Source organism: Strongylocentrotus purpuratus, unplaced genomic scaffold (assembly GCF_000002235.5).
Source record: "Strongylocentrotus purpuratus isolate Spur 01 unplaced genomic scaffold, Spur_5.0 spur5_scaffold_6, whole genome shotgun sequence".
NCBI classification, from domain to species: domain Eukaryota; kingdom Metazoa; phylum Echinodermata; class Echinoidea; order Camarodonta; family Strongylocentrotidae; genus Strongylocentrotus; species Strongylocentrotus purpuratus.
Genome location: NW_022145612.1, coordinates 1308414 through 1335237, shown reverse-complemented (window position 1 = coordinate 1335237; position 26824 = coordinate 1308414). Strand labels below are relative to the sequence as shown.

At 36.7% G+C, this 26824-nt stretch overlaps 2 protein-coding genes across 2 annotated transcripts in view; one reads left to right on the top strand and one right to left on the bottom strand.

The window, feature by feature from the left end:
* Nucleotides 1–46: 46 nt before the first annotated feature.
* On the top strand, nucleotides 47–6629 carry LOC752874 (putative aldolase class 2 protein CC_1201). Its single transcript, XM_030973388.1, has 6 exons — nucleotides 47–436; nucleotides 1912–1998; nucleotides 3748–3940; nucleotides 4664–4838; nucleotides 5541–5791; nucleotides 6402–6629. Exons 1-6 carry the CDS (start codon nucleotides 375–377, stop codon nucleotides 6555–6557), a joined length of 924 nt encoding a protein of 307 aa, XP_030829248.1. The 5' UTR covers nucleotides 47–374; the 3' UTR covers nucleotides 6558–6629.
* Nucleotides 6630–12758: 6129 nt separating this feature from the next.
* Nucleotides 12759–26824, bottom strand: part of LOC105441802 (plexin-A4-like) — a 44358-nt gene continuing 30292 nt past the window's right edge. Inside the window, exons 17-35 of the mRNA XM_030972635.1 lie at nucleotides 26301–26400; nucleotides 25224–25460; nucleotides 24545–24733; nucleotides 23431–23659; nucleotides 23014–23153; nucleotides 22503–22624; nucleotides 22053–22118; nucleotides 20470–20547; nucleotides 19948–20014; nucleotides 19144–19290; nucleotides 18422–18575; nucleotides 17467–17558; nucleotides 17036–17132; nucleotides 16662–16744; nucleotides 15966–16073; nucleotides 15036–15187; nucleotides 14284–14422; nucleotides 13739–13876; nucleotides 12759–13372 (exon numbers count right to left, since the gene is read on the bottom strand). Of these exons, the coding sequence (XP_030828495.1) occupies nucleotides 13286–13372; nucleotides 13739–13876; nucleotides 14284–14422; nucleotides 15036–15187; nucleotides 15966–16073; nucleotides 16662–16744; nucleotides 17036–17132; nucleotides 17467–17558; nucleotides 18422–18575; nucleotides 19144–19290; nucleotides 19948–20014; nucleotides 20470–20547; nucleotides 22053–22118; nucleotides 22503–22624; nucleotides 23014–23153; nucleotides 23431–23659; nucleotides 24545–24733; nucleotides 25224–25460; nucleotides 26301–26400 (2425 nt within the window). The 3' untranslated portion in view covers nucleotides 12759–13285. The remainder of the gene's footprint in view (nucleotides 13373–13738; nucleotides 13877–14283; nucleotides 14423–15035; nucleotides 15188–15965; nucleotides 16074–16661; nucleotides 16745–17035; nucleotides 17133–17466; nucleotides 17559–18421; nucleotides 18576–19143; nucleotides 19291–19947; nucleotides 20015–20469; nucleotides 20548–22052; nucleotides 22119–22502; nucleotides 22625–23013; nucleotides 23154–23430; nucleotides 23660–24544; nucleotides 24734–25223; nucleotides 25461–26300; nucleotides 26401–26824) is intronic.

Sequence of the window (26824 nt, the reverse complement as noted above, 5' to 3'; positions counted from 1 at the left end):
TTAACGGTTTGGGAGGCTGGGGGGGGGGGGGGGGGAGGTAGAAACGGCCCGTGGATCCGCGGAGCGCCGTATCAGTCCGAGCCCCGTCCAATATGTGACAGGGTAGAATTCAAGCGTAAAATACACCCGACTCCCTGGCGGGTTTGAAATTCGACGACTTTTTGGCAACCGTTCGTAATGTGACGCATGCAGGCACGTCTTTGTTGGAGGAGTGTTATCTGGTGCTCGTGATTGTATTTGTTTACTAATACAAGACGTATATCCATTAGGATTATCATAAAAATATCAGCTCCAACGGATTGCTACTCAACACCGGTGCCACGTACTACGTATTTCTTTCGTTCATAGTTAGTTGTAACTGAATTCATACAAACATGTTTACTATGAGAAAGCTGCTACGTTTGGCTGTGAATCAATCAACGGAAGAATGGTCAAGGTAGGCATAATGTGACAAATTAACACTTGTAACGTCACAATGAACGTACATCTAGCACTCACCCAATGTACATTTGATAGTTCTAGAGTACAAAATTATCATCATAGTAACTACATGTATGTGTATAATGTTTATATTCTTTATATGCCTTCTAAATATACACTGATGGTCATACAAATGGAATAATGTTTTTTACCTCAATTTATGGAATGATTTTGACAATGATTTATTCCTAATAGATCTAGAAAATAGTATACATTCTCAGATGTTATTGAATAATAATTAGCGAGTGTTTTTTTGCATGACTGCTAAAGCATGTATATGCTACAATGTTTATCAACAAGAGGACCTACATCTGTAGTCATAACTGACAGTAATGAGGGTTAAAGCCTCAGAAAAGGGCACTAATATAGCTGATCGACACGGTTTTGATCATGGGGCCTCACAGTTACTAGGCCATTGCTTTGCCACTGAATCATGACTGTACGCAGCGGGGGCTAGGGTAGGGGGCAGCAGTGGCGGATCCAGGGGCGGGGGGGGGGGGGCCCTCCCCACGGAAAAAATGTGTAAAAACATGTTAATTTAACCTTAGTTTTTTGGAGATGGGCCCCTTCCCCTGGCGCTCAAGGGGGGGGGGGGGGGGCTATTTCGCCGCTAAATATTTTTTCACGAATTGGGCCCACTCCCCTGCCGCCGGCTGAATCCGCCCCTGGGGGGCAACCCCCACAAACGAAGAAAATGCAATAAATTATCAATAATTCATTGCATTTTCCCCCGGTCCCCAATATAAAGAAAAATCCTCTGTGTGGCCATGCCTTAAACCACAAGGCGTGGCCGTACAGAGTAATGATTCAGTGGCAAAGCAATCGCCCTCATGTTGGGTAAAAATTGAGTAATTTTGTGCCCAATATTTTGTAGAGTGTACTCCGACCTTTACACCTACCTCACCATATTTACCCCGACTAGCTCTTAACACGACCTTTACCCCCACGTTAAATTGCCTCCGTCTGAGTGTGCACTGTCAGAGCCAACCCCATACCTCATTTAAATTAAGGTAGATTCCAAGCGTTACGGAATGTCACTTGTCCAGGGAATTTTCTACTCTTTAATGGAGAATATCGTAGACATTTTAATGATGATCCGCAGATCAATGATATGATATATTGACTTTCACCGCATTTGGGTTTCCTTTCAATCAAATTCATCAAATTTATGAAATATTGAATTTTATATACTTTGTTACGGACAGACCTAGAAAGTGATTTTGGGGGTAATTCCGTAAAAAAGCTTTGAAAAACAAAGAATATATGTCTGCAGTAGTTCTTTGGTAATAGCTAGTCGCTATGTAAACGTTATTCGTTTTTGAAATGGTCAATTCACCATACATGTAGTCAGTATTTCTGGTTGTGGCGCTAATCTATTCGTTTGACAATGTGCTTAGTTCAACATATTTCAATGTCTTTGTTTTGTTATAGCTTTTGCAGTGGTAAGCTGAAACCATTGTTCTTAACTCAGTTCTGTAACTTAAGATGGCAGACCACTGCATCAACCGTCACATCGAGGTAAGACTTCTTGATATCTGGGTTCATTTGTGAGGGGTCCTAGATGGAATAAAGGGGGCGGGATGATAACATGAATTTAAACTATATAATGGAAATGAAAACATGAATAAATAACTCTATAAATATTTATATATCTATCAAATGTTATTGTAATGTCTCCCCTCTTCATGCCCTTGTACCCCTTGACGTCAGTAGCCATAGACTCTATTTCGACAATAAAACGCAATAATTCACGAAGTCTTGAGCTAAACACAACTTGTGAGTCTCTAAACCATGGACGCACCTACTAGTCCATGGTCGAACGGGGCCGATATAATTATGAAATCCAGTAAAGTAGACCATGCATAATCTTTCAGTTCAGACACTCCTCTACGGTTGACATAATTGTGTACCGTTTAGCTATCCCTCTGTTGTGTCATGGTTTCTTATTAAGCCTGTTGATGTGAGTGATATACTTAACTGTATTTATGTAGCAACTGAGAAAACATATCGGTTTGTAAGGTGCATACACAGTCCCAGACACAACGGTGTTTATTATTTTCTTCAGTCATCATTTAAGCGAAAACCACGTTATCTATCAGTCTCGTAAACTCTACATTATAATGGGACTTTGTACTAATCCGTTCCAAATTCCTTCTACGAGTAGGCTTACAATCATGTGTGTATTGTTACTTTTGTACAAAACCTCAAGGATGCAAGTCAATTTAGTTTTTATGTAATCAATGAAATGGACGGATTCTCATTTCTGGCTCGCACCTATTTTTTTGTGGGGGGGGGGGGGGGGAAGGAGAGGAAGGGCAATTCAAAATTCAAGTGAATGGACATTGGAAGCAAACCAGTGAGGGGGTTAAGCCTACGAGTGAGAAAGGCTGCGGGGGGGGGGGGGGGGGTCGGCTTTGAGCCCTGTGAACCCCAATGAGTGGCGTTGCATTCTGGTCAAACTATTCCTGTTATTCAGTAGTCCCTTGTACATGGTAATACGTTTAATCATATGAGATAGCTTGTCCCGAGGTAAGTTTCTTAGTGTTTCTACAACTTACAAATCACACTTAAAACAGAATGATGTTATGATCTAGGAAACTGTTATTCAAACTTGCCATTGCATTCGAGTTTGCATGTGGGCAAAATATTTTGTACGTTCTCATGTGATATCAAGATATAATATCTGAGTTGAGCTGCTTGAGCAAATGGAAACTGTTTTAATCGTAATTTAGTGTTCCTTTAAACAAACTGTTATAACATAATGTGTAACGTAATATGCAATGGTATTTCTAAATAATTTTCAATTTCACGTTAAATATCTGAAGCATATGTGCTCAAATTCACAGCTTGTGTTCTTTCCACTTACTATGGGTGAATCGTGATGTTGAAAATACATGGGTAACCACTTTGGTCCCAAATCATTTAATTACGCCCCCCAAAAAAAAAAAAACAAAAACAAACAAACAACAACAACAACAACAAAACCGCTGCCAATATGGCTTTTGAAGAAAATCCAAGTTGTCATACTTTCTGAATTTTGTTTGCTCTGTTTGGCCTGTTGCTAGTATCGCTGGATAGAAATGTTTATGTAGGACATAAATTCGGTTTCATACGGAGAGCGATATTTTACTATGCGACTGCTGCTCGGACAAGCATAGTCATACCAAAAACTTGCAGAGCCACTAAAACATCTGCTGATCTGGCTTATTCGCATTCGTAATAACTGACCAATATAATCTCTTTCCTTTTTATTTCTATTCAACACAGTCGCCCTAAAGACCAATCTAGTCGCGATGAAGCAAATTACAAGGCCCGTGTGGACCTGGCTACAACATACAGAGCGTTAGAATTTTTTGATATGGGCGAGGGCATCTGTAACCATTTGACTCTTAGAGCGCCATCTCGCGTCAGAGAAGAAGATGTGATGCTACTCATCCCATACGGAATGCACTGGAAAGAGGTAAGTATCGTAGCACCCTTACACATTGTTTCCAACACGTCCCCCTCCCCCACACAAGCTACACACATCATCACGCACATTCCTATTGGCAGATCATTCTACCCTCCAGCACCCGTGGGGGGGGGGGGGCGGTGAGGGCGGTCGCCCCCCAAAAAAAAGCCGGCCAAAAAAAAAAAGAGAGAAAAAAAGAAGAAAGAAAGAGGACGTAGGAAGAAAAAGGATTAAGAGTCGAGAACGGTAAAACGAATCGTCTTCTTTCTCTAATAATTTAATGAAACGTCAAAGCTTCCGCGCTTCGCGCGGGAGGGGGCAAACTGAATTCAGACAAGGATTAAGAGTCAATCGAGAATGGTACAACGAATCGCCTTCTTTCTCTAATACTTCAATGGAACGTCAAAGCTTCCGCGCTTCGCGATGGGGGGGGGGGGGGGGGGAGGGGAACTCCACCCTCCCTGCACCTACCCTCCTAGGGAGCGCGCTCTGTAAGTGATTCGCACGCTTCACGTGCTCACTTCCGCCCCCCTAAAATGAAATCCTGGCTACGCGGTTATGTATGCTTCCTATAGTTTCAGCAGATGGTCCGGAATGGGTATAGCTTATTACACTTTTAATGTTATATCTATAAATCCTCAGTATTTTATCCCATGAGGTGAGAATACTGGAATACATAAAGTGAATTAATTCTACGGTTTTTCACGAAGTGTGCACTTTTTTCTTGATAAGGTGACTGCGTCGGGCTTACTGGGAATGGATTTCTTCACCGGAGAAGTTATAGAGGGCGATGGAGAGCCGAATATCTCTGCCTCCTGCATACACAGACCAATCCATAATGCACGTTATCCAATAGATGGGATGACAGCAGTATTGCACACACACCAACCTTACACTACAACCATCGGTAATCCATAAAAACTATTGGTAATGCGTGAAGAGATTAGGCATAAATCTAAACGAGTTGGCTATTCCTTGTGAAGCCATTTTTTAGCGAAGCTTGATTCGACACAATTGCAACTACTGTCGGAAAAATTAACTCAAGGGCAAATCCATTACCCTATTGTATATCATATAGAAATCATGTTCGGATTAAGTAATTCATGGGCGCACATTTCAATTGGTGATGGACAGGGCTATTTACTTTGCCCTTAGTTAGTTTTTCGTTAGTTGTTTCGGTGATGTTATGCGAATGTCTTTGATGCCAAAATTTAAATTACGTAACTTCTATCTGTAATTTATAGTTTTACATATTTCTGATTTGTAGGCACAGTATTCATTAAATTAGTATTAGTTATTTCGAGGCCCGGTTTCGAGGACTTTGCACTCTTAATTGTGTACTCTGAAATTATCTGATTCCCAAAGCACATAAATATAAAATCACAAGGACCTAGGAGTTTCTTTGAAGAAGATAAATGATACATGTCTTCATTTGTTGATTCTACGATCCATCCGCTCTCGTTAAGGCTGTTTGTGCACCTGGACTATACCGGTGATTTTGGGAACTGGGGAGGGGGGGGGGGGGGGGGACAGGGTTATGTACGATAGATGGGGATAGATCGTATAATGAAATAATTCATATATCAATCTTCCTTTTAAATCATTCTAGCTTGCATGAAGGACCCTGAACCGTTCAAGATTGGCCTGAGTCAGAACAGCATGCGTTTTCTGAACAAGATCGCGTATGACATGCAGTACGACGGGTTTGCAAACGTTTCTGATGAAGGCGAGAGGCTAGCCAAGGTATTAGGAGACAAGGACCTCCTCTTAATGGGACAGCACGGAGTCTTAGCAGTAGCCAAGAGAGCATGCGATGCATTTGATAATTTGTATTATCTCGAAAGAGCGGCCCAGATACAGGTTTGTAAAATATGATAACAAGACAAAACATTCATGAGTACATTCTGCTCATATTAAATGCAATTAAAAGCGATAGTTTTTTTATAGTTTTTTTAATTTTTTAAATTTAATTTTTTTTTTTTTAATTTTTTTTTTTTTTTTTTTTTGGGGGGGGGGGGGGGGGGTTAAATCCATGACATAAATAATGAACCTCCCACCCCCAAAAATAATAACCCACCCCCCCCCCCCACAAAAAAAAAACACAAAAAAAACGCGGGACCACGGAATCAATCAATAGAGAATACTCTGGGGGAAATGTCGTACAGGAGGTATGGCATTCTTGTACTTATGCCCCATAAATCGTACTTCATTTTACCAGTTGCCTTGTCAGATTGTGTTCATTGACTGTAATATTTAGATTTATAGTTATTTGATTTATAAAAAAGGGAATAACTGAGAAGGCTTAGATTAAGTTTCAATCTAATGATTACCTGATGTTATGGATCCTTTTTTTTCATCATATCTATGATGTTGGTCCTTTTCTACACAGGAATATTTCCAAAGTGAGATTCCTCCATGTATTCATTCCTTCACGCATCCTCTCTTCTCTCTCCATCCTCTAAAAATGCAGGTTCTTCTAATGTCTTCTGGGGCCCAAGGAATGACCGCACCTCCTGAAGTCATAAAATCCGTAGCTGACGATGACTGCTACGAGCATAACGCATCAGCATTTTTTGAAAGCATGAAGAGAATTCTGGCCAACGAAAAACCAAATTTAATGGATTAAAAAGATGTGTTTCGTTTTCTCATGATGGGGAATAACTGTGGAAGCGCAATGAGATGTTATCCATACACAAACTAAATTGTATTTTTCGAAATATATACCCTATATCTTTAATGTTTACAAATAGCAATATACTAAAGATTTAGAGTGGCTGCAGTTTTTTCTTCTCGTAAGTCAAATAAAATATGCCTCTCCAGTCTCCAGTCATGACCAGGTTTGATTCCTGGAGTTGTGCTTTTTACCCCTATTGAAGGGCATTTAAAACGGCCTATTTCAAGTGATTAGGCGACCCATTGTTGGGCTCGGAAAGAGAACAAAATGTTTGTTCATGTAATAAAAAAGTAGAGACTTGCCCTTGGAGTATTGATCATGGTTCGAAGGCCATTTATTTTGCCGGTTCAGAAACAAGACCAGCTTATATTGGCCTCCGAATGAAAATGATGTACGCTCAATGTTGAGGGCAATGTTGTGATTTAGAAATTCAAGATGGTAGCATTATATTACGAGATGAAGAACGAAAGTTAAGGTTTACATCTATAATTTGTAAATGATTTTGGTTACGCATGTAACTAATAATGGCTCTACATCAAGTTAGAATCATGATAATGGAAAAATATATGAATGGACCTCGCTTATATCCAAAAGATTAACATAGTTGTAATGTATCTTCTACACGCTTTTCCGTTGCAGCTGTACTTGATTATATTATATGAAGAATGTGATGGTCATAAACAAAATTGAAAGGACTCGCAACCATTCCTTTGTAAGAATTTATTTTCAACGGACTGAAATCTTAATGGCATTTGGGGAAAATGAAGGCTTGTTTTTGGTTGCTTCCCTTCAATCACGGGATTCTATCAAAAGGCATGAATCCGATTGAAATTTAATTATATTTCTACTCCCTATCCACTAAAGTATTAACTAGTACCATCGCTTATCCTTTCACAGAGTCAGATAAACGTCCCTACAAATATATTTTATTGGTGCAAGCCAAGTTTTTCAATTCTATATTTCATTTACAGATATCAGTGTACCTATTATTTGGCTAAAATTATGTTTAAAATTTATCTTGAAGACTAAGCATTATATATCTTTATATTTCTATGACCGATAATGAATTATATTTCAAATGCAATCGTTGAAAAAAACATTAATTATCTTTTTGGAAAATGATTTCAGATGATTTTCCCCCTTATTTGAATCGATTTCAATAATCTTTTCGTAATTTTACTTTCATTTCTCACATATATATATATATATATATATATATATATACCTATACTTGTGTATCATTATGTAACACTGTTCTAAACGTATGAACGAGAAAGCAATTATAGAGTGGGGACGGCTTATCTATATGAACCTATACTTCTCATATCCAAGAAGAATATTTGTCCTTCTCTTTTTGAGGGGGGGGGGGGTAATTCGTGTATTCCTTTTCTACACTTGCCTGATAAATTGTTTAGGGTGATTAAAAAATGTAGAACTGCTTTTCACTGTAATATACATGAAGAACTGTAAAATTAAACTTTTACCAGGGAATTGACGTCATTATTCTGTATATTGTTGAATCTTTTTTTTCTTCATGAGTTTCATATGATTTGTTAAGGCATTATAAATGAGCATAATGCCGACTGTTTTGTGGTTTAGTCATAAAGGCCGTCACCAGACCATTTTAAATGGGGAGTGGAGTGTCGAACAAAGTTATCGACAAGTCAGCTCAAAATTTTCTAATTTGCCGACAAGGAAAATTACGGTTGTCGGTTTATCGAATATGCTGACAGACGTTCACATCTTTTACTGGCGTACAAACAAAATGCATTTGAGATTTACCAACAGCTTTAATAAGGGTGTCACACCCCACCTCCTGTATCGACGCCCCCTCTTTATTCAGGCTTGGTTTTCTCTTTACATGCAATGTAAATATTACAAATGAGTGTAAGCTCTAAAAACTAAGGTATGCTACCACAAAGGGATGCTGTATTCAATACACTTCAGAGTGTGTGCTCAAAATGCTTTAACTTTGGAAATCTCTTTGATATAGCTCTTTTTCTATTACTAAACTATCTGGTGAAAACATATTACAATGTATAACATCTGGGTCCTACCGCTATATATACATCGGGAAGAAGAAAAGCAATGTCGATATCAACTCTTATTGAAATGAAAAGTTATATATAGGCGAATGTTATAATTTTTTTAAACGGATTCACATGTATGAATTACTTATGTCCTACAATGATAAAACCTGTTGTAAAAAAAGAAGGCGGATGGAAATCAACTTGTGGATCTATACATATTTTTTCAATAAAAGAGCTATTGATAATAGTGACGTGTTGAAATGTGCTTCTGTTTCTAAGGTATGGAAGCAATTGTTTAGGATCTAAACTTTTACTTTGCTATGTCACGTCTAACAACGAGGGTAGCATGAATATAAATGTTCCCTTAATATAATCATTCACATTTCTACTACACTCATATGAATAAAAAGAGCAACTCGTCAATCGCACAACACAGCAAATTTATTTCAGCCCCAAACAGTACATTTTACAATCATTACGTCGCTAAAGAAATGCCACATATACCAGGCGCGGATCCAGGATTTCTTAGGGGAGGGGGCCAACTTTTTTTTTTTTTTTGCTCCCGAAAATTTGAAAATCGCGCCGGGGGGGGGGGGGGGGGGGGGGTAGTGAGCACAATTTTTTTTTTTTTGGTCCTCGAATTTTTTTTGAGCGTCAGGGGGGGGGGGGCCCAACCCCAAAAAAAGGTAAAAATCGTGTGATTTTGCATGATTTTTTTCTCAAGGGGGGGGGGGGGGCCCGGCCCCCTCCTGGATCCGCACCATGATCACAATACACTAAATGTACTTTAAAGATTACCAATCGCCTGAAAAAAATCTGTGTAAATAGAATGTAAAAATCATAATCAAAAACCTTAAGTGGCATTATATATGTACATTTCCACAGTTCAGGAGTATAAAGGAAAAGAAAGGATAACAAAAACCCTACACAAAGGGCGTACACAGATCCTCAGTCAGACTTTGGTTCCGTGTGCGCCCTCTTTTTGCGTGTGTGTACGCGTGCGTTAATTAACTCAAGCTCAAATTGAAGTTCATTCATTTTTGCACATAATTTTTTTTCTTTTTCATTACACAATATAATCCCTTTTCTGTTTACTCTTTTTCAGTAAACTACTTAACTACAAGCGTTTGGTTTCTAAATAGAATAGCCAAGATAATAATAAAGCCTACAAGTACGTTTCATCATTCATTGTATAAAGCATTAGTGAAGGGGCTTACAGTGAAGCGAAACTTTGTTGGGGGCAGACCCGAATTAGATTGGAGGAAGAAGAGGGAATTAATGAAGGAAAGGGGAGTATAAGCTAAGGGAAGGGAGGACTGGCAAGGGGGAAATTGAGAACATTACAAGATAAAACAGACATTATCACAGGAACGGGAACTCATGGATATTAGACAAGACAAGGATGGATACAATATTTGTAGAGGGTTTGTATTATTTCAGTGGTAAGGTTCCAATACTACGTCGCGGCACGGAATACAGAATAATATATATATATTTATATGTACCATTACATAATTATGAGTGTATACATGCAAGATATCATAAGAGCATCAAATGCTTCATCATATAACAGCTAATAGTTTGTATACATATATAGCCATATGTTACCCCTAACGCCAACAGCAAACAAGTTTCGGTGACTGACACACCTAAAATACTGAGAAAACTTATCATTAGGTACAGTATTAAAACAAATTCAGGTTAATGAAAATCCGACCTCATATAAACCGGAAATATTACAAAAGCAAAAAGGGCTTGATTTATCATTTTTTTTCTCTCTTTACAAAAGACAGATATACTAACATATTCAAATATTATGTATACCCATAAAAAAAGTTGTTTTTGAAACCTAACAAATATGTCCGAGGCTTGCCCGACAAAGCAACAACATACAGGTGTCGTGGTCAAGTGGATACGTCACCGGACTGTGAATCACGAGGTCCGCGGTTCGAGCCCCAGCGCGGCACTAATGTCCTTTGACAAGACATTAATCTACATTTGCCACACTCAACCCAGGTGAGGTAATGGGGTACCTGGTAGGAATATTCCTTGAAATGCACTGTGCGCTGATAACGGCCGCCGGAGCTAAAGCTAGCTGGGTAATAATTTCCAAAGCTCTTTGGAAGTGCATAAAGATATTTCATAACGTATTATGCACTATACAAGAACTGAATATTATGCATACTGGATTTAAAATATTGTAGTTCATTCGTTAATAACAGGTTAATAGAATAACTCGTTACTAGGTCCCCAGAAAAGAAACATCCATAAATTTGAATATGTTAGTAAACCGGTAGATTCGCTGGTAGCCGCCCCAAAAGCCCCTACTACATCATCATTTACAACGATCAATTCGCCCTCCTGCAGCACCCGAATATCTTCTGACAAGTAAGCATATCAACCAACAATAACAAAAATACTAAAGTTACATAATTAATAAAATCGTTTACCCACCATACCAATATATCTTATTACTTCACGGCTACTTAAAAGTTTTTGTTTTGGAATCAATTTCATCGTTGCAGGCATACATTTCATTTCACCACTTGCCGAATAAAAACAAATTATCACATGTACATTTTACAAATTGTAAGGATCAATGAAGATACAAGCTTTTACAATCTCCATTATTATAAAAAAAAAAAATATCATATTTCTTTAAAGGAAAATTAAACCCTAAAACATTAGCTGATAATCTTTTTAAAAATTGTCGCCCAGTTTAAACAAATCTTGAAATTAATCTTTTTATCTGGGAAGGAAAACTTACAGAATATCTCAAAAGTTGCAGATTTATTGCTAGTCATTTTCCTTTGGGAGTAGCCATTTTGATTAAAATAGTGATATGAAAGTAATACGTCTAACGAGGTACCCACTGACATGTATTTTACCTTCAATATCGGACACACACCTCTTAAATGATGCCATAACAATGGAATAGACCATTTATATTTACTCCTAATTGCGACAAGATATTTGGTTCAGCCATTTGGAACAGTTGAGCACTTTCTTTTGTGAAGCAACATTTGGCATGCATAAGTTGTTACTTGACCAGATAAAGCTCAGCCCATTATTCAAAAGACGTAAATAAAACTGCTCACAGAAATCACCTGTTTGAGAAGCTGGAGTATTAAACAAGATGGTCGTTCTTAATTTGCATCAATGGGGACTTTAAGATTTGCGTGGACTGATACGTGTGACGTCCATTCAAGGCAGTGCATTAAAAGGACGTCGATCGTAGCAATCCACGTTGTCGTTCGGCAAATCTAAAAGTCCCCACTGGCTTTGGTTGCATAACCTCTTCTATTCTATGCATGTCAATGGATATGTACTACTCTAACATCACTATTGACATAAGATTAAGGTTCTAAACACTGAAATCCTGGATGTAGCTCATGCTGCAATCATAATTATAAACCTTTAGGTCAGTCAGGAATCCCATGTTTTTACAAACTGATCACCTGTTGGATTATCAAGATATTTTTGATTGGAACTCGAATTGTCAAAAACCGTTTTCCTAACGGTTTCTTTAAGACTACAGTCGATTGGGGGAAATGAGTATGGTAAAACCGGTCACTCAAAGATTTTTACTTTTTTGAGGCACTTCATGACCATTTTGAAGAGCAATTTTGTTAGGTTTTCAATATTACACCATATCACGGTCACTGATAACACGTAGGGCCATGCACATCAGATTTAACATTGTCAATCGATGCCTTTAAATCGAGATGGCACTCCCCTCCATGGGAATATTGTCATAAAGAAAACTGTTAACTTTGGAAATATAGGATACCTTGTTAAAGCCCAAGTCACATTAGGCGTACAACTGGTTGCCAACTTCTGACAACCAACATTAACTGCGTCCATGGACAACCAATTTGCAGGAACGTCTAGTGGGCGATCAGTTGCCTTTCGTTTGTAAAACAGTTGCCGATTGGTTGTGGAATGTTGTATACGAGTTGTGTGATCATCGAAGATTTTCGCTTCATTTTCGGTTTCATTTTCCTTTCATTGAATCAAGTCTATAAAAACCAAGCATATCTACCTATAGTTTATATCTTTCTCAAAAGTGGAACAGCTTATAACTTTTCGTACCTTCTGTCACCATTTATCATTGTCAGGGCGATTGGCCATATATATTGCTAGTCGCTATTTTTGTTCTCGACCCAAGTGTACATGAAGGTCAAAATTGTCCGTTCTGAAAAAGAACTTGGTTTAAAACAAGATCAGAAATCCAGTTTCAAAAACATCATATGTATAAATCACTGCATAACAAGTGTCGTAATGATTTATGTCAAGCTAATGATCATAATTATTAAAATCATTAAAAAGCAAAGCTAATCTACCAAGATCCTCTTATTTTCTCTTTCATCAACTTTTCTTGATCCGGCATTTATGTGAACCCCACAAATAAAGCAAAATGCATGTATATATATTGCATGTCTATATTGGCTATCAGTCCAGCTTCGGTTTACTGCTTAATTTTGTAGAGACTGACAGTCCATGACGCCAACGGCCCATGCGACCGAACTATCGGCTGCCTGGGCCTTCTGTCCACTTCTCCGAGGGTTCACTAGACTGGCGGTCTCATAGGCTGTCGGTCTACTGGGCTGGCGGTCTCATGGGCTGTCGGTCTACTGGGATTTCCTGGATCTACTTGAAAAGGTTTTCCACATCGGTCTTGGTAAGGTTGTAAAGGTGCATCATGTTTGAAAGATGACTGAACTGGTCCTTGAACTCCTGTAAATTAAAAAGGACAATCAATTCAGAATTCCATACATTTATCTCGTTTTTCTTAAACTCCGTCTGTGTCAAATGTAATGGATATCCCTTTAAGTTGAAAACATTGAGTTCAGGAAAAAAGGGTCAAATGGACTGTCCATTTTCATATTCAGAACAAACTACGTTAATTGTAGTATCATGCAGATTATGATGGGCCATTCAGGCATGGTAGGCAACATGACATTTATCAATTTATTTTATCCACAAATTAAAATCTCTTGACATTACTACATAGTCAAATCAAGAAATTATTGAGAGAAAGAACATGATGTCATACATGACACATGTCACGGGTTCGCCTTAATATACAATAGTTTTACATACCTTTGAGATGTTTGAGCAGGCTCTATTCAGTTTTATTGGACGAAGCTTTGGCTGATTTGCTATCTCATTACAGTAATCCGTCACCATTTTTCTTTGAAAGGGATGTTCGTTGTAGTAAGGCAGATGATCTGACTCGCCCTGTATTGAGTAAAAAAGACAGAGTTTATAATATGTGTACAATATTCATCTTGTATCATTATCGTCATCTAAAATCTCCAACAGCGAAAGTAATAATCAAATTAGTTGCCATTAGATTAATGCAAAGATTGTACAATATTGTACAACATCGATACGTGCACGTATGATTCTTAGATTTGTTTTAAAAAACCTGTCCCCTCTACACTTCTATTCAGTACCTAATTGTATGACGTAATCGGTATTAAAGGTCACGCCATAGGCTTTACTTTTCCTTTCTCATTTGACCGTCTTAATTCCTTTGTAGTAATCAAAGGTGACTGTGGAATGAAAAAGAAGGCACTACTGGGGATGAATCTTGTGTTGTTACGCTATATTGTGATATAGTTAATGAAAACATTGATTGTCACCTGTCTCAGGGAAATGGTCTTGGTTGCATGCTTGAGAGCATCAGCAAGAATGTTTACACATCTATCAGCTGTTTCTGATCTCGGCATCTCAAACAACGATGGCAGGTTGGTGAGCACTGAGAGCCAGAAATTTGACAAGCTATGGAAGGAGAAATTTACAAAGGATACGTGAAATTAAAAACAAGATCTTAACATACAATATCTACCTACACGAATCAATAAAGGGTAACATTTGCATCCTACACCATGGAAAATTCTAATTTTGTTTGGTTAAGCTCTTTCATCATTTACATCTAGCATCCTTCGAGGTGCAGATATGCTTCTCTTTCAGGTTCTATTTTCACCTTCAACATCTTCGAAGTGCACATTTGCCCCTCTCAAGGCTCAATGTTTCGCCCATCTTATTCAAAGTGCAATTCTGCACCTTTTGAGGCTCAGAAAATTGCTATGCATCCTTTCGTTGGGTTGCTGGAAACGTATGTTTGGTGTTGTGTTCTAAACATTTATCTCTTATAAATGACACAAAGGTAATACACAGAGGTACTGTCATTGTAACACGATCGATATATTATACACAATTTAGTGGGTATGATTTACAAAATCACGACCTTAGTATTGTAGTAGTCATGATATAGTAAATATCAAAAAGTAGATTTTGTTAAACAACGAAATTGAGCGACACATATCACAATTCAAATACTTTTTATTAGTACGTCAAATTTATACCTTAGAATTACATCAACCCTACTCACCAATTTTTCTTCCAATCTTTCGCGTAGGCTTCTCCATACTTCACAGCAAGTTCATCAAACGTATCAAAGAGATGTTTGATTGGTAGAGGTACCTTTGCTGGCATCTTGAACATTACTTCGAAGATACCATCCACATATGGGCTGATCGACGCCTTAAATGTGAAAGAGATAGAGCTTAATCAGCGTATATTAACCCATGTGGATAAAATAAATACCATCTGAAACTGGTGATCAGGTGCATCGGAACATAAACACCACGTTGAGGTTCTATACAAATCTCAAACCCAGATGGAATTGTACTTTATGAATCTGCTAGCCTGCTGTTAAACTAAGATAAGGCAAGAGGACTTTTGTTTCTTGTTAGTCTGTGCATCAAAAAAAATCTGACGAAAAGTTAACATTTGAATAAATTACCAAAGGGTAAAACTACAAAAAGCTTTCCAACGTTATAAGGATGGTTAAGACGATCAGCTACATCTGTCTAATCATACTTATGAGTAAGAATGGAATACTGTAATAAATTATATTATAACATGATGAAGCGGATCCTAATCATATGATTGATTGAGAGCGTACATGTGACCAGGCATTTATTTTGCCTAACACGTAGTTTTACTAATGACCGGTCATTAGCAAATTTTAATGACTGGTCATTAGTACAATCATGTTATAAAACATCAGTTTTTAAAAGAAGTAAAACATCATTTTATGAAACATATAAAAGATCATCTTATAAAACAAATAATACACACTATTTTGTTCGGGCATAAATAAAATTAACCACACTCGGTATCTTCAAAACAGTCCAAACACACTCGAGGTTACACAGTTCGAAAGGTACCTTGTGTGGGTAATTCTTACTAATGCCGTCACTGCTGTGTATTATTTGTATAATGTCGAGGATATCTCTGTATTGACATCACGACTCACTTTCATTGTCAGCATTTGAGGAAATACTAGATTTCGATCAATGTCTGCACTCTTCTGGTGGATGTGGATGGGCATAATACTTCCCTTCATCTTAGATTGTTCAAGATCCTGTACAAAAATACGCGTGTATGCATTTAGTTTGAATCGCTCTCTCTCTTTCTCTCATTATTCATTTTAGACCTACTTATAAGCGGACCTATCAATACGATTACTCGATCGCAAAGACTTCCAATAAATCAAACTGAGGCAATTTCTAAAGCCTTGTGCATCAACAGTTTAACATTTGCGAACATTACAAGGGGACCTTTTGTAAACCGTAGATAACTGGGATATACAAATAGGACAGTGATATTCTCCTTGGGTTGATTTTCATAAGCTGTTATTCTTGTCTATCTATAGAAAATCATTGTTGAAAATCGTTAGACAATGTTATATATAAGGGTGATTATTATCAAATTTATGAATTCTCTGTTCCATAGTATGAGTACATTTCGATCCTGTTCAAGGTATGATTTTTTTTAATTTTGAGACATATAGTAAAATAATGACAATTACCTTCTCGGGTCTGTAAAAGATGTTAAGCTATTCCTGTTTATTCATCAGAGTAAAGGTTAGTTATAAGGAACAAAGCTAGCAAAAATCTTCTTTAATGGTTGTATTAACATGGTATTCATCGATCAACGGAAAGTATCATACCTTCAGGTGAATGATCTTTGAACCTTGTTGCGGTAGGTCCGAATCGAGGACATCTTCATCGGTCACGTACATTAAGGATGCATCTAAATATGGATGAAAATCATAATATTACTCTCTTCCCTGTTATTTTCTCTCCTTTCTCTCTCTTTCCATATAGTCACGAATTAGCTGTCTTTAATTCATTTATTACTGTTTCATTTTCATAATTATAAACACTAAATAAGAATAAATTAAGAAAAAATGAAAGATAATCAAATTTTAAAGAAAATGAAAATGATTATTGGATGTCAAAACTATTTTCCTTTTCAACATGATTTTTTTTAGATTACAGATATTTGAGATATGCATCTTCCAAATAAACCAACGATTCTTACACGTGTCTGAAGCAACCTCCTTCAGATCTAGAGCTTGATACCCATCACCTTCTCCATGCTGCTTCGGTATCAGTGCCACACGATATCCATTTTGAATCTTAAAGCATGAAAGTCACAAAACGGAATAATACAATGAAGTATGCTTATTTAAAAATTATGTAGAGGTATATGCATCCATCTGCACAGTTATGTTCCAGTATATCGGTACAAGAATAATCGCCTTCATCTAACTAAAAACGAGTTCTTCAATAATATATTTTAAACTTATATTGCGAAAAGGGGTACACTTTTTTGTTTACACCTTCACGTTTATCTTATACATGTATCTTATACATGTATCGTCAGTACGTAAATATCTAGATATTCTATCCGAATTTGTATAATTAAAAGTATCGAACCGTCAGAAACAATGTTAATGAACATTAACTTACCTCGTAGGTATTCATTGTATTCGCCGTTACTTTTCCCTGAGTCTCAGACGTCTCATGAAGCAGAATTGATTGTTTATGAGTTTGAACAAACACTGTGCAATGGTGAGAAGATTCAAGAATAACTCAGAATAAAATCTATACATAATTATGGAAGTGATAGTATAAAGTTTACATGTAATATAATTCATTAAATGGAATATATATAATATTAATGTTTATGAACATATTAAAGTACATGTGTTTTAATTATTTGCATGTTATTATCATTGTTGTATACGATCTTTCTCAATTCAGCCAGTGGCTGCGACGAAATGGTGATAGAGCCTTTAAATTCCACCCGATTGTAGTTCTCCATGATTTCACAAACGTGATTGAAAATGCTGTGTTAGTATTAGCTCATACGAGGAGAACATCATGCGTTTACGTATCTATGAAGGTAAGGGTGTGTGTATGTATTAAATTCGAAGGTAACACAAAACACTTATGTGGCCCTCTTCTTGAGATGATAAGCAAATATTAATCGACTACGAGGGTAATGGTACAAACTATCACCGAGGCGATGATAGTTTGTATCCATTGCCCGAGTAAAGGAGGTTAATATTTGTTTTATATCCCACATCGGCAATAAGGTCTATTTAAAGTGAATTTTACATAATTAAAAGAACTGATTCTGCAGACAGTTTAGCTTCAGCTAAATTTTACAAAGCACAACATGCATACATGTAATACAGTCGATGCGTGCTCATTTGACATTGACATTGGCATTGACATTTCGCGTAACCTACTTTGCCATGCTTTATTCAATGGGCAAGTGGGGCAGCAGCAACAAATTACTGTACAAAAGTCCTATCGCAGGGATAAAGTACTTATCTATCATTGATCATGTGACCTTGTTTAGACCAATCAGATAGTAAGATTCTTATTATGCGGGATATAATATCCATTATATTCTCACCCAGGTCTACTGCATCCACGTCTCTGGGTTGCAAACAGTAGCCCCTTCTCCACGCACAATCTAGAACTTTCTTTTTGACCTGTTTGACGCTGTCAACATCCAGGACATTCACATGAAGATAAACCTGACCGTCTTCATCTACAACATCCAGACCCTTTATTAAACAAAATGGTTATTCAATGGATGAGAGAAATGATACAAAGAATAAAATTGCAAACACTGTCGAAAACTCAATCTAAGGCAATTTTACTTTCCATGCCCAAAATATGCGAACTTTACAATGATGTGTTACGTAATCCAAACATTATTTCTATGAGATACACAGAAATGTATCGAAATTGCCCTTGAGTTGGTTTCTAGAAGGTCTCAGAGATTGTGTTAAAGATATGTGTAGTGTACTGAAAACATATTATTTACCCTCATTCTAATTGTATATATATACATATATATATATACGTATATATATATATATATATATATATACATGTACCTGTATATTCAATTATAAGCTTATACTTATGCGCATGGGGTTTACGTTCAGGAAAGTTTTCAAATGTGAACACAAATATAACAAGACACTGAAATAGAAATCACACACACTTGAGTTTGCTTTGCCTAAACCGTTCAGTATAGTGGTAAAACGATTTGACATAATCATAGCTTTTTTTATTAGAATGCAAATATAAAATTTCAAGACATAACCGGACATTACTTGTACTTACGAGAGAATGAAATTCGACCGTCTGGTCAAATAGTTTGTTGTACTCTAGCGTATAGTATGCTTCTCCTGACCCTTCGTCTATAGGACCCTTCTCGGCCTGGGTCTTTATTGCTTGATACAACATGTACAGTGGGTAGAAGGCGTACGTCTATAGTATAGCAAACAATTATATACATGTATTGAGACATTGTTAACGATGCGTAATTCAGCCTCTGGATGCAAGGCATTGCCAAAATAAAATTATTATAGACTTGAACTGAATTAAATACGCGTATATTACGTTATTAAAAAAAGCATTTAAATTTTACTTAGAAATTATGAATATATTATGAAAGCCCTTCATGGGAAGAAGATAGTATAGTCGTATGTAAAAAAATACGGCCAGGATACTTGTACAGGCAGGCGCGTACGCAGGGGGGGGGGGGGGGGGGGGAGGGTACGGGGGTCGAACCCCCCTCAATTTTTTTAAATTATATATATATATATATATATATATTTTAATAACCCCCCCCCCCCCCCCGCTTATTTAGCGGATGGCTGAGTCGTTGCGAAATTCTCGGCGCAATTTTCAAATTTTAACCCCCCCCCCCTCAGAAAACTCTGTGCGTACGCTACTGTGTACAGGATCTTGTCCAAGATTAGGATGAAGCTAGACTAGGATTGAACTTACAACACTAATACAAATTCCTCCCATATCATTAAACAAATTCCGAGAAATCGTAGGAACATCTTAGTTTCATGTATACAAAAATTAGAATGTTTGGATTGAAATCAACAAAGTTTGAATTTGAATTTGAATTATTACCTTCAAGTAAGTGAGCATGAACAAGGTAAACCAGCTGCTGACCAGTTTTCCTGCGATTGTTTCCGTGCTGAACACATGATACAAAATTATGAGAATATTATATACAAGTTTATTAAAGATGTACTTTTTCGACTGAAATTTACATATGTGCAATATGATTTTCGGTGGCAACATTTCGGACGAATATGGGATTTGAATGTGAGGAAACATAACAATTCATTATATATATTAGTGTACCATTTGGTAACAAAAATTAATGTTATCAAGGTGTATGCGCGCACAATTACCGCCACTTTCTAAATTCAGTCCACAAAAGTAAGCCTATCAATCCTGTGCAAGTAATGGAATGTGCAATCTGGCTCACAGCCCTCATGACAAGCCTAGTACGCAAATATCCTGTTCAATATTGTGAAAAGTCGGGAATGTAGTTTTTTGTAGATTTTTGTTATGAGACGTATTAAGGACCACAAAGAACAAGTGCTAACTCTAAAAAGGGATAATAGAGATGAATTTAAACGTTACTTGGTGAATAGTGTGTCCATCTCTCTACTAGATTCGGATGCCATTCTGACTTCATCTTCAACAAGTGACATTACGACGCTGAAAAGGAAATGAAATGAAAGAAGTGCCAAAAGGTCATACTTTAATCTCGATTAATGAATGCAGGTGTGTATAACAATAAATAGCTTTCATATTTGCCCAAATGCTTTTAATTTAATTAATTATAGTATGTATATAATAGTATTACTAACATTAAAGAAAAGGCAAATTGAGTTCATTTAAGCCTTCAAAAATTCCTTTGGATAATCTGACTCTCCCCGAGAGTATTTATATAATTATATATGTATACATTTATCTTTAACATGGAGTAGTGGTATACTCTGAAAAATTCTAGTGCACGTTGATCTTTTCTTTCGATTCATGGAAAGAAATTACCACCTGTGGTCGAATGTTTTACATCATACTTATTATTATAATTACTTTATTCGGTATTTCAACATACAACATAAATTTCAAGAACATAGAACACCATAAAGAAAAGGATTAATGGATGTTGATCGTACATGCCCAGGTTGCCTGGGAAATGAAAAAAACAAAACTAATTGCATCAACCGGTTATCCCATTTTTCCTATGTCAGATCCAGTTAGTTATATCCTAGGCAATACCAGGTCTACGCTCTGCCCCGCAACACCTTGCCCTCTCTGCCCTATTATGTCCTACCTCCATTCTGTTCCAAGAACCTGCATGTATTTTGTACCATTCAGCCCCATGCCGGTTCTTCGCCTCGTAAGTTATTTCACTTCTTCATAATTATATAATTGTGCATTATAACATGTGTGATGTTTGACAAGCATCAAAATTATCGGCACTGAATTTTGTACAGACAATATATAATAAGAATACATTGTATTTCTAGAGCGCTTGATACAATATGTTTCTTAGCGCTTTTCAAAAATAATGGCGATTCTTAGATAATAGTACATTTAATATCATATCAACAAGCTACAATTGATACATACTAATCAACCTACTTAAGTTTAACTTACAGAAGCACATGTACATCCAGTCAATACATTAAAATAAAACAGAATACAATTTGATTTTAGGCCAAAACATAAAGTCAAATTAAGGAAATTACATTACATGTACCGTGAATAACAACAGTATGACATTGAAAGCTACGGACTAACAGGGATATTTAAGAGGAATTTTGTTTAGGGAGGATTTAAATGAATCCAACGAAACAGTATGACATTGAAAGCTACGGACTAACAGGGATATTTAAGAGGAATTTTGTTTAGGGAGGATTTAAATGAATCCAACGAAAGAGCATCCCTATATGATGAGTAAAACGAATAATCGCACTTTATCTTTGAGCTGCAGTGAAAAAAGAGTATATATATATTTAGGCGGGAGTGGCTCGACGTTTCGAACAGGTTGACTATCCGTCGTCAGGAGTGGGGAATGGCTGGCGTAGTCACCGGGATGCGGGCGTTGGGGGGTACTATACATGACCGTGTGGGCTTGAGTCATGTAAGTATGTATGTATGTCTGTATGTGGGTATGTATGTATGTACTTTGGAATATATAACTTCTGACTTACTCTGTGAAGTGGATCGATTTCCCCTCGCTGACAAATGTGATTGCCAAAAGAGAGGCGATGATTTCCCTAAGAGGTGGAAAATGAAAGCCATAGTAAGTTTGCCTCGTGGCATATATGTAATACATATTTTCTACGTCACGAGTTTTTGCAGCAGGATGAGTGTACAAACTACATAACCATTTATAAGTAATTTCATAATCAGTTAATAATAGTCCTTTGGCAAGTAAACACTCTGCATTTGCCCTTCTCTACCCAGGTGTTATATGGGTAACGGTAGCAATGATTTCCTTTTATACTATGAGCTGCTTCAGCACCTTGCGTGGTGAATATGTATGTATAGTAGTATCATTACCATAAATCATAGTTATTTTTGTATTACATTTTGACCAAATGATGTCGATTCAAATAACGGTATTAATTTGTTTGGGGGTTGAAAGTCCTTTAAAATACCTTTCACGACCGCGACCTTCTTTCTTCCTCTCTAGTTGTCTGATGAAGTCTATCAAAACTTCCTTCTTCTTTAGCATACGGTAGAATGATACCACCGAGTGTTCCATAAAGTCTTCCATGTACTGCAAGGAAATATTTTAGGACAGGCATAATGTCTTGATGGTGCACAACAGCAAAAGCTATAATCAAGAAAGATTTCCATGCAAACCAATTATATGCTTTTCGTCATCGTACCAATGAGTGTACCCAAATGTAAAAAAAAAAAAAAAAAAAAACCCTAGTCGAAATGTGATTAATCGTGAAAAACAAAACACATTTGTTTCCAACTTGTGCTGTCTTATTATCCAATCATGTTCATATTTTATTGAGAATTCGTAGTTTGAAAGGTTCAGATGCAACAGTTATTTCATGTTATTAACAACATGATGTAGACTTTTCAGAATAATTATTCAATTATCTGAAACATTTTATTACCACATGTATATCCTGATATTATCGTTATTAGTATTACCTCAGGGTCCGTTGTTTCTGGGTGAACACCGAGTCCTTTAAACAACATCATTGTCATACAGTGGACGTGTCCTCTAAATGGTACGCCGTGCTTCTGTGTCCTGTCGTCAGCTTCGGATACATCTAAGCTCGTGTTACCAACTAAACGCAAACAGGTAAGATAATGTACTGTAATTAATACGCATTCCCTATACTATATATTTATTTTAAAAAACATCACAGTGTTGAACATGAAAACAATTTCGAGTAACATATATATAAAGAATTTAAAAAAGGGTACATAAGCATCACCAATTTGTTTTAAAAAGGGGAGCACATAGAGGCGCCTCTATAACTACTCGCACACTACATGCGCACACATACCCTCTTACATGCATTGTATCTACAAAACTCTGTTTTTACCTTTTGTTAGACATACCTTCTCGTACTCTCTTCATGAAGTCACTACGGACCATTTCTACTTCTTCCCTAGCTCGTTGTAAGTAACGCTGTTCCTTCCTTGACCACCAAACCAGAATGATTATCAGAGTGATGATCACAATGAGTCCCACCACACTAGATATTATGATGGCTAATACTGGACTGTCACCTGTAGCCGACCATGCTGAAACGAAGCCTGGGTAAAATCGTAAGTTCCCATGCACAACCTAAAAAGACAACAGAGTCAATTTAATATTATGTTATTGTGTGGGTTAGGGTGTGAGTTAGGGTGTAGGTTTACAATGACATGCACAATCATCCTTCTTCATATCCCCTTCGATAACACAAACGCCAGGGCCCCGTTGCATAAAACGTACCATTGATGGTAACCGTGCCATCAATTGGAACTACCCTTTTACCATAGTAGGTGCCATTGATAGCAAAGTTACCATCAGTGGTAAGTTTTATGCAACGGGGCGCTGATATACGCCTTTTAAACTAAAAAATGATTCACTAGTTTTTACAGCACTGTATGTGTTGATTAATACTAAATGAGCATTTTCAATAATTTGTCGACCGAGGTTCACGAAATGCCCGTTTCCGAAGGGGATGGAAATGAGAAAAATAAATCTACACTCGTCTACAGTGCTTTCCCTGCTATAGTAGCGTATATAAAATGAAAGAAATTTAGTAAATGTATATAGTCAACGACCGAATTATTCATGATATATGTACTTGGAAATTTGATGTTAATTCTTGTGGATGTACTTATCGTAAATCCAAACTATAGAGTGGGCTGGATAAATTAGGGCTTTTGTTGAATACTTTTAGATGTGATCACTAATATTTCACATTCTCAAGATACATAAATCGTGACAAATTCTATTTCGAATACATACAAAATGCAAAACTTTGAAAGGGTCTGAATAGTTTAGTTATTAAATTTATATCAAAAAAAGCTACAATAGCGATTGCATGTATGTGATAGGTAATCGTTATATGTGTACAACTTCGTATTAAAGCAGCACCATGGAAGACATGTAAAATAACTGTGTAATGTTAAAATAAACGAAAAGGATAAATGCTGTTATATAAGATACGTGTATACTAACTGTTACAGCTGGAAGATTCTTTGCACCTTCTCGACCTAGTGTTCCATTCAAGTATCCTGCTTGAGGCTGGTCATCTGGTAGCTGGCAACGCAGGACATTAATGTTAAGACCATCAACATAGCATTGTCCATCAGGTCCTAACAAAACTAGTACATCGTCTTCTGTACTTGCCAAGGTTAAATCCATTCCCTGGAAAGACACAAAACAACAAATTTGACTTTTGCCGCTTTTTCACGTGTTCCATTCGCGGGCATACCTGCGATATTTGATATGAATGACCAATTCAAGATAAATTTGAGTTCTGGTCATGCGGTTGATTTGTGAAAGAAACGATGTAGAATTGATCAAAAAAGTTGATCATGTAGCATATAAGTATTGGTGTGTACTGCAAGGTTCTGAGTTATCAAAATGATAGGGCATTTCGCCCAGTCTTGGTAAAGTAACAAGCAATGCACACAGAATGTGTATATGGGACTACACAATAAGTGACATACAAATCGGTGATAGCTTGTTGCAATTCTTTTTTGTTTTGTTGATTAAATGATTGCAGTAAATTGATATTTTAAACAAAGATGGCATGTTTTGTACAGCTAGGTACCCGCTAGGTACTTACATACAATCCTGAGCATATTGTCTAACTTAGATAATAGATCTCATAAAGAAAACTCCTATGACTCACAGTAATCTCAAGTCTTTTGTTATCACTCTTATAAATTCTGCTGTTCCCACTGAAGTTTTCATACACAGGGTCTGGGAAGTAATCAATAGTGCCGCCATCAATCACATATCCATCAAAGTCAAAGGTCAGTTTTGCTATCATTGCACCATCTGCTGCTCGTCTTCCTCTAGAAGAGATATCAGCATCAGGAAAACTTGGCGTTGGACATGTGAGAATGGTTTCTGTTCCATTGCAGAGCTTTAGGACATAAATGTCAAGGCATTTATAACGAACAAGAAAAGAAATGACAAAAAAAGAGGATTACAAAATAAATTTCCATTACACATAATTGCACTTTGAGCACATTCTTGAATGTACCAATGCAGTAATAAAGGTCTTATAATTTATGAACACAGCCAAATGTGATTTCAAAGAGAAAAGTTTGGAATAAACCTGTAGATAAACAATTTCAAGACCTTGCGAATGTGTATATATATGCTAGAACATTTCATATAATTATGTGTATCATAAAACTGACAACTCGCATGTACTTGCACAAGCAAATACAAAGTATGCAAAGCAGTACTGTGTCAAATATATTTATCTAACAGTACTTAATACAATACTGGTTATGCCTGAGAAGTAGCAAAACCATCAGTCATCTACAGTCAACAGACATCTCTTCGTGTAGCAATAGCCTAAACAAGTTTGGGTATAGCTAAAAATGTCTTCTATCAACTTAAAAAATAAAAACAATAAACCTAATCAATCATTCTATGAGCTATTAAATAATCGAGGGGTGTGAAAGAATAAGGGTAACATAATACTCTGAACAAGGACTAGTGCGTCTTATACAATACACTTGTACTATGATAGCATGTACGGGTGCATCAAATAATCTTCTCACAAGTTGCCGCTTTGTTTAATGAGTGTATGCAAACTTGCCACATATCTTTGTAGAAGTAATATTTTAAGCTCGTATTTTTCAATACAGTATAAAGGGATGAAATCCCTACACACAAAGCAAACAATTTTTTGTTGTTAAATGATTGATACCCTTCAATAAGATTGAATAAATAAAGTGAATGGATATCTTACCCCAGAGGTGGTAGCATTAGTTGTGAGAGAAGTAACAACAATCCTGGGTTCTTGGATCAGATCAAATCTAACGCCTGTTAGTGTAATATCGAGACCTCCTCTGTTGAAATAAAAATACATTCAAGGAAAGCGTTGAATAACACCTACAAATGAGAAAACTGTCATATGTTGACATTACAAACGGGGAAGTCTTTAAATAATAACAAGAGGTCAATTGTAAAAGAAAAAAAAGTTTTGTAAATTACTCGATGTAATCCCTCTCTTCAATTTGTTCGGTGGAACAGAAACGTATCAAATCCTGTAAACCATATTGTTTTTTTTTTATTGTATACAAGATATATTCCATTAACAAAATATGAACAGGGACATTTCTAATAATTGCTTATTCATCACAAAGGCAGAAATGTATATGCATAAGATCACACATATTAACTGCATTTCATATGGCGATTTTTACACCACTTGTTATATCCACTTTCAAACACACTAGAAGTTCCAAATCCTCTGTCTGTATTTTCTGAAAC

Coding starts and splice junctions, on each gene's coding strand:
- LOC752874 (XM_030973388.1), top strand. CDS start 375: ATGTTTACTATGAGAAAGCTGCTACGTTTGGCTGTGAATCAATCAACG. Junction 437..1,911: donor TCAACGGAAGAATGGTCAAG/GTAGGCATAATG, acceptor GTTTTGTTATAG/CTTTTGCAGTGGTAAGCTGA. Junction 1,999..3,747: donor GCATCAACCGTCACATCGAG/GTAAGACTTCTT, acceptor TATTCAACACAG/TCGCCCTAAAGACCAATCTA.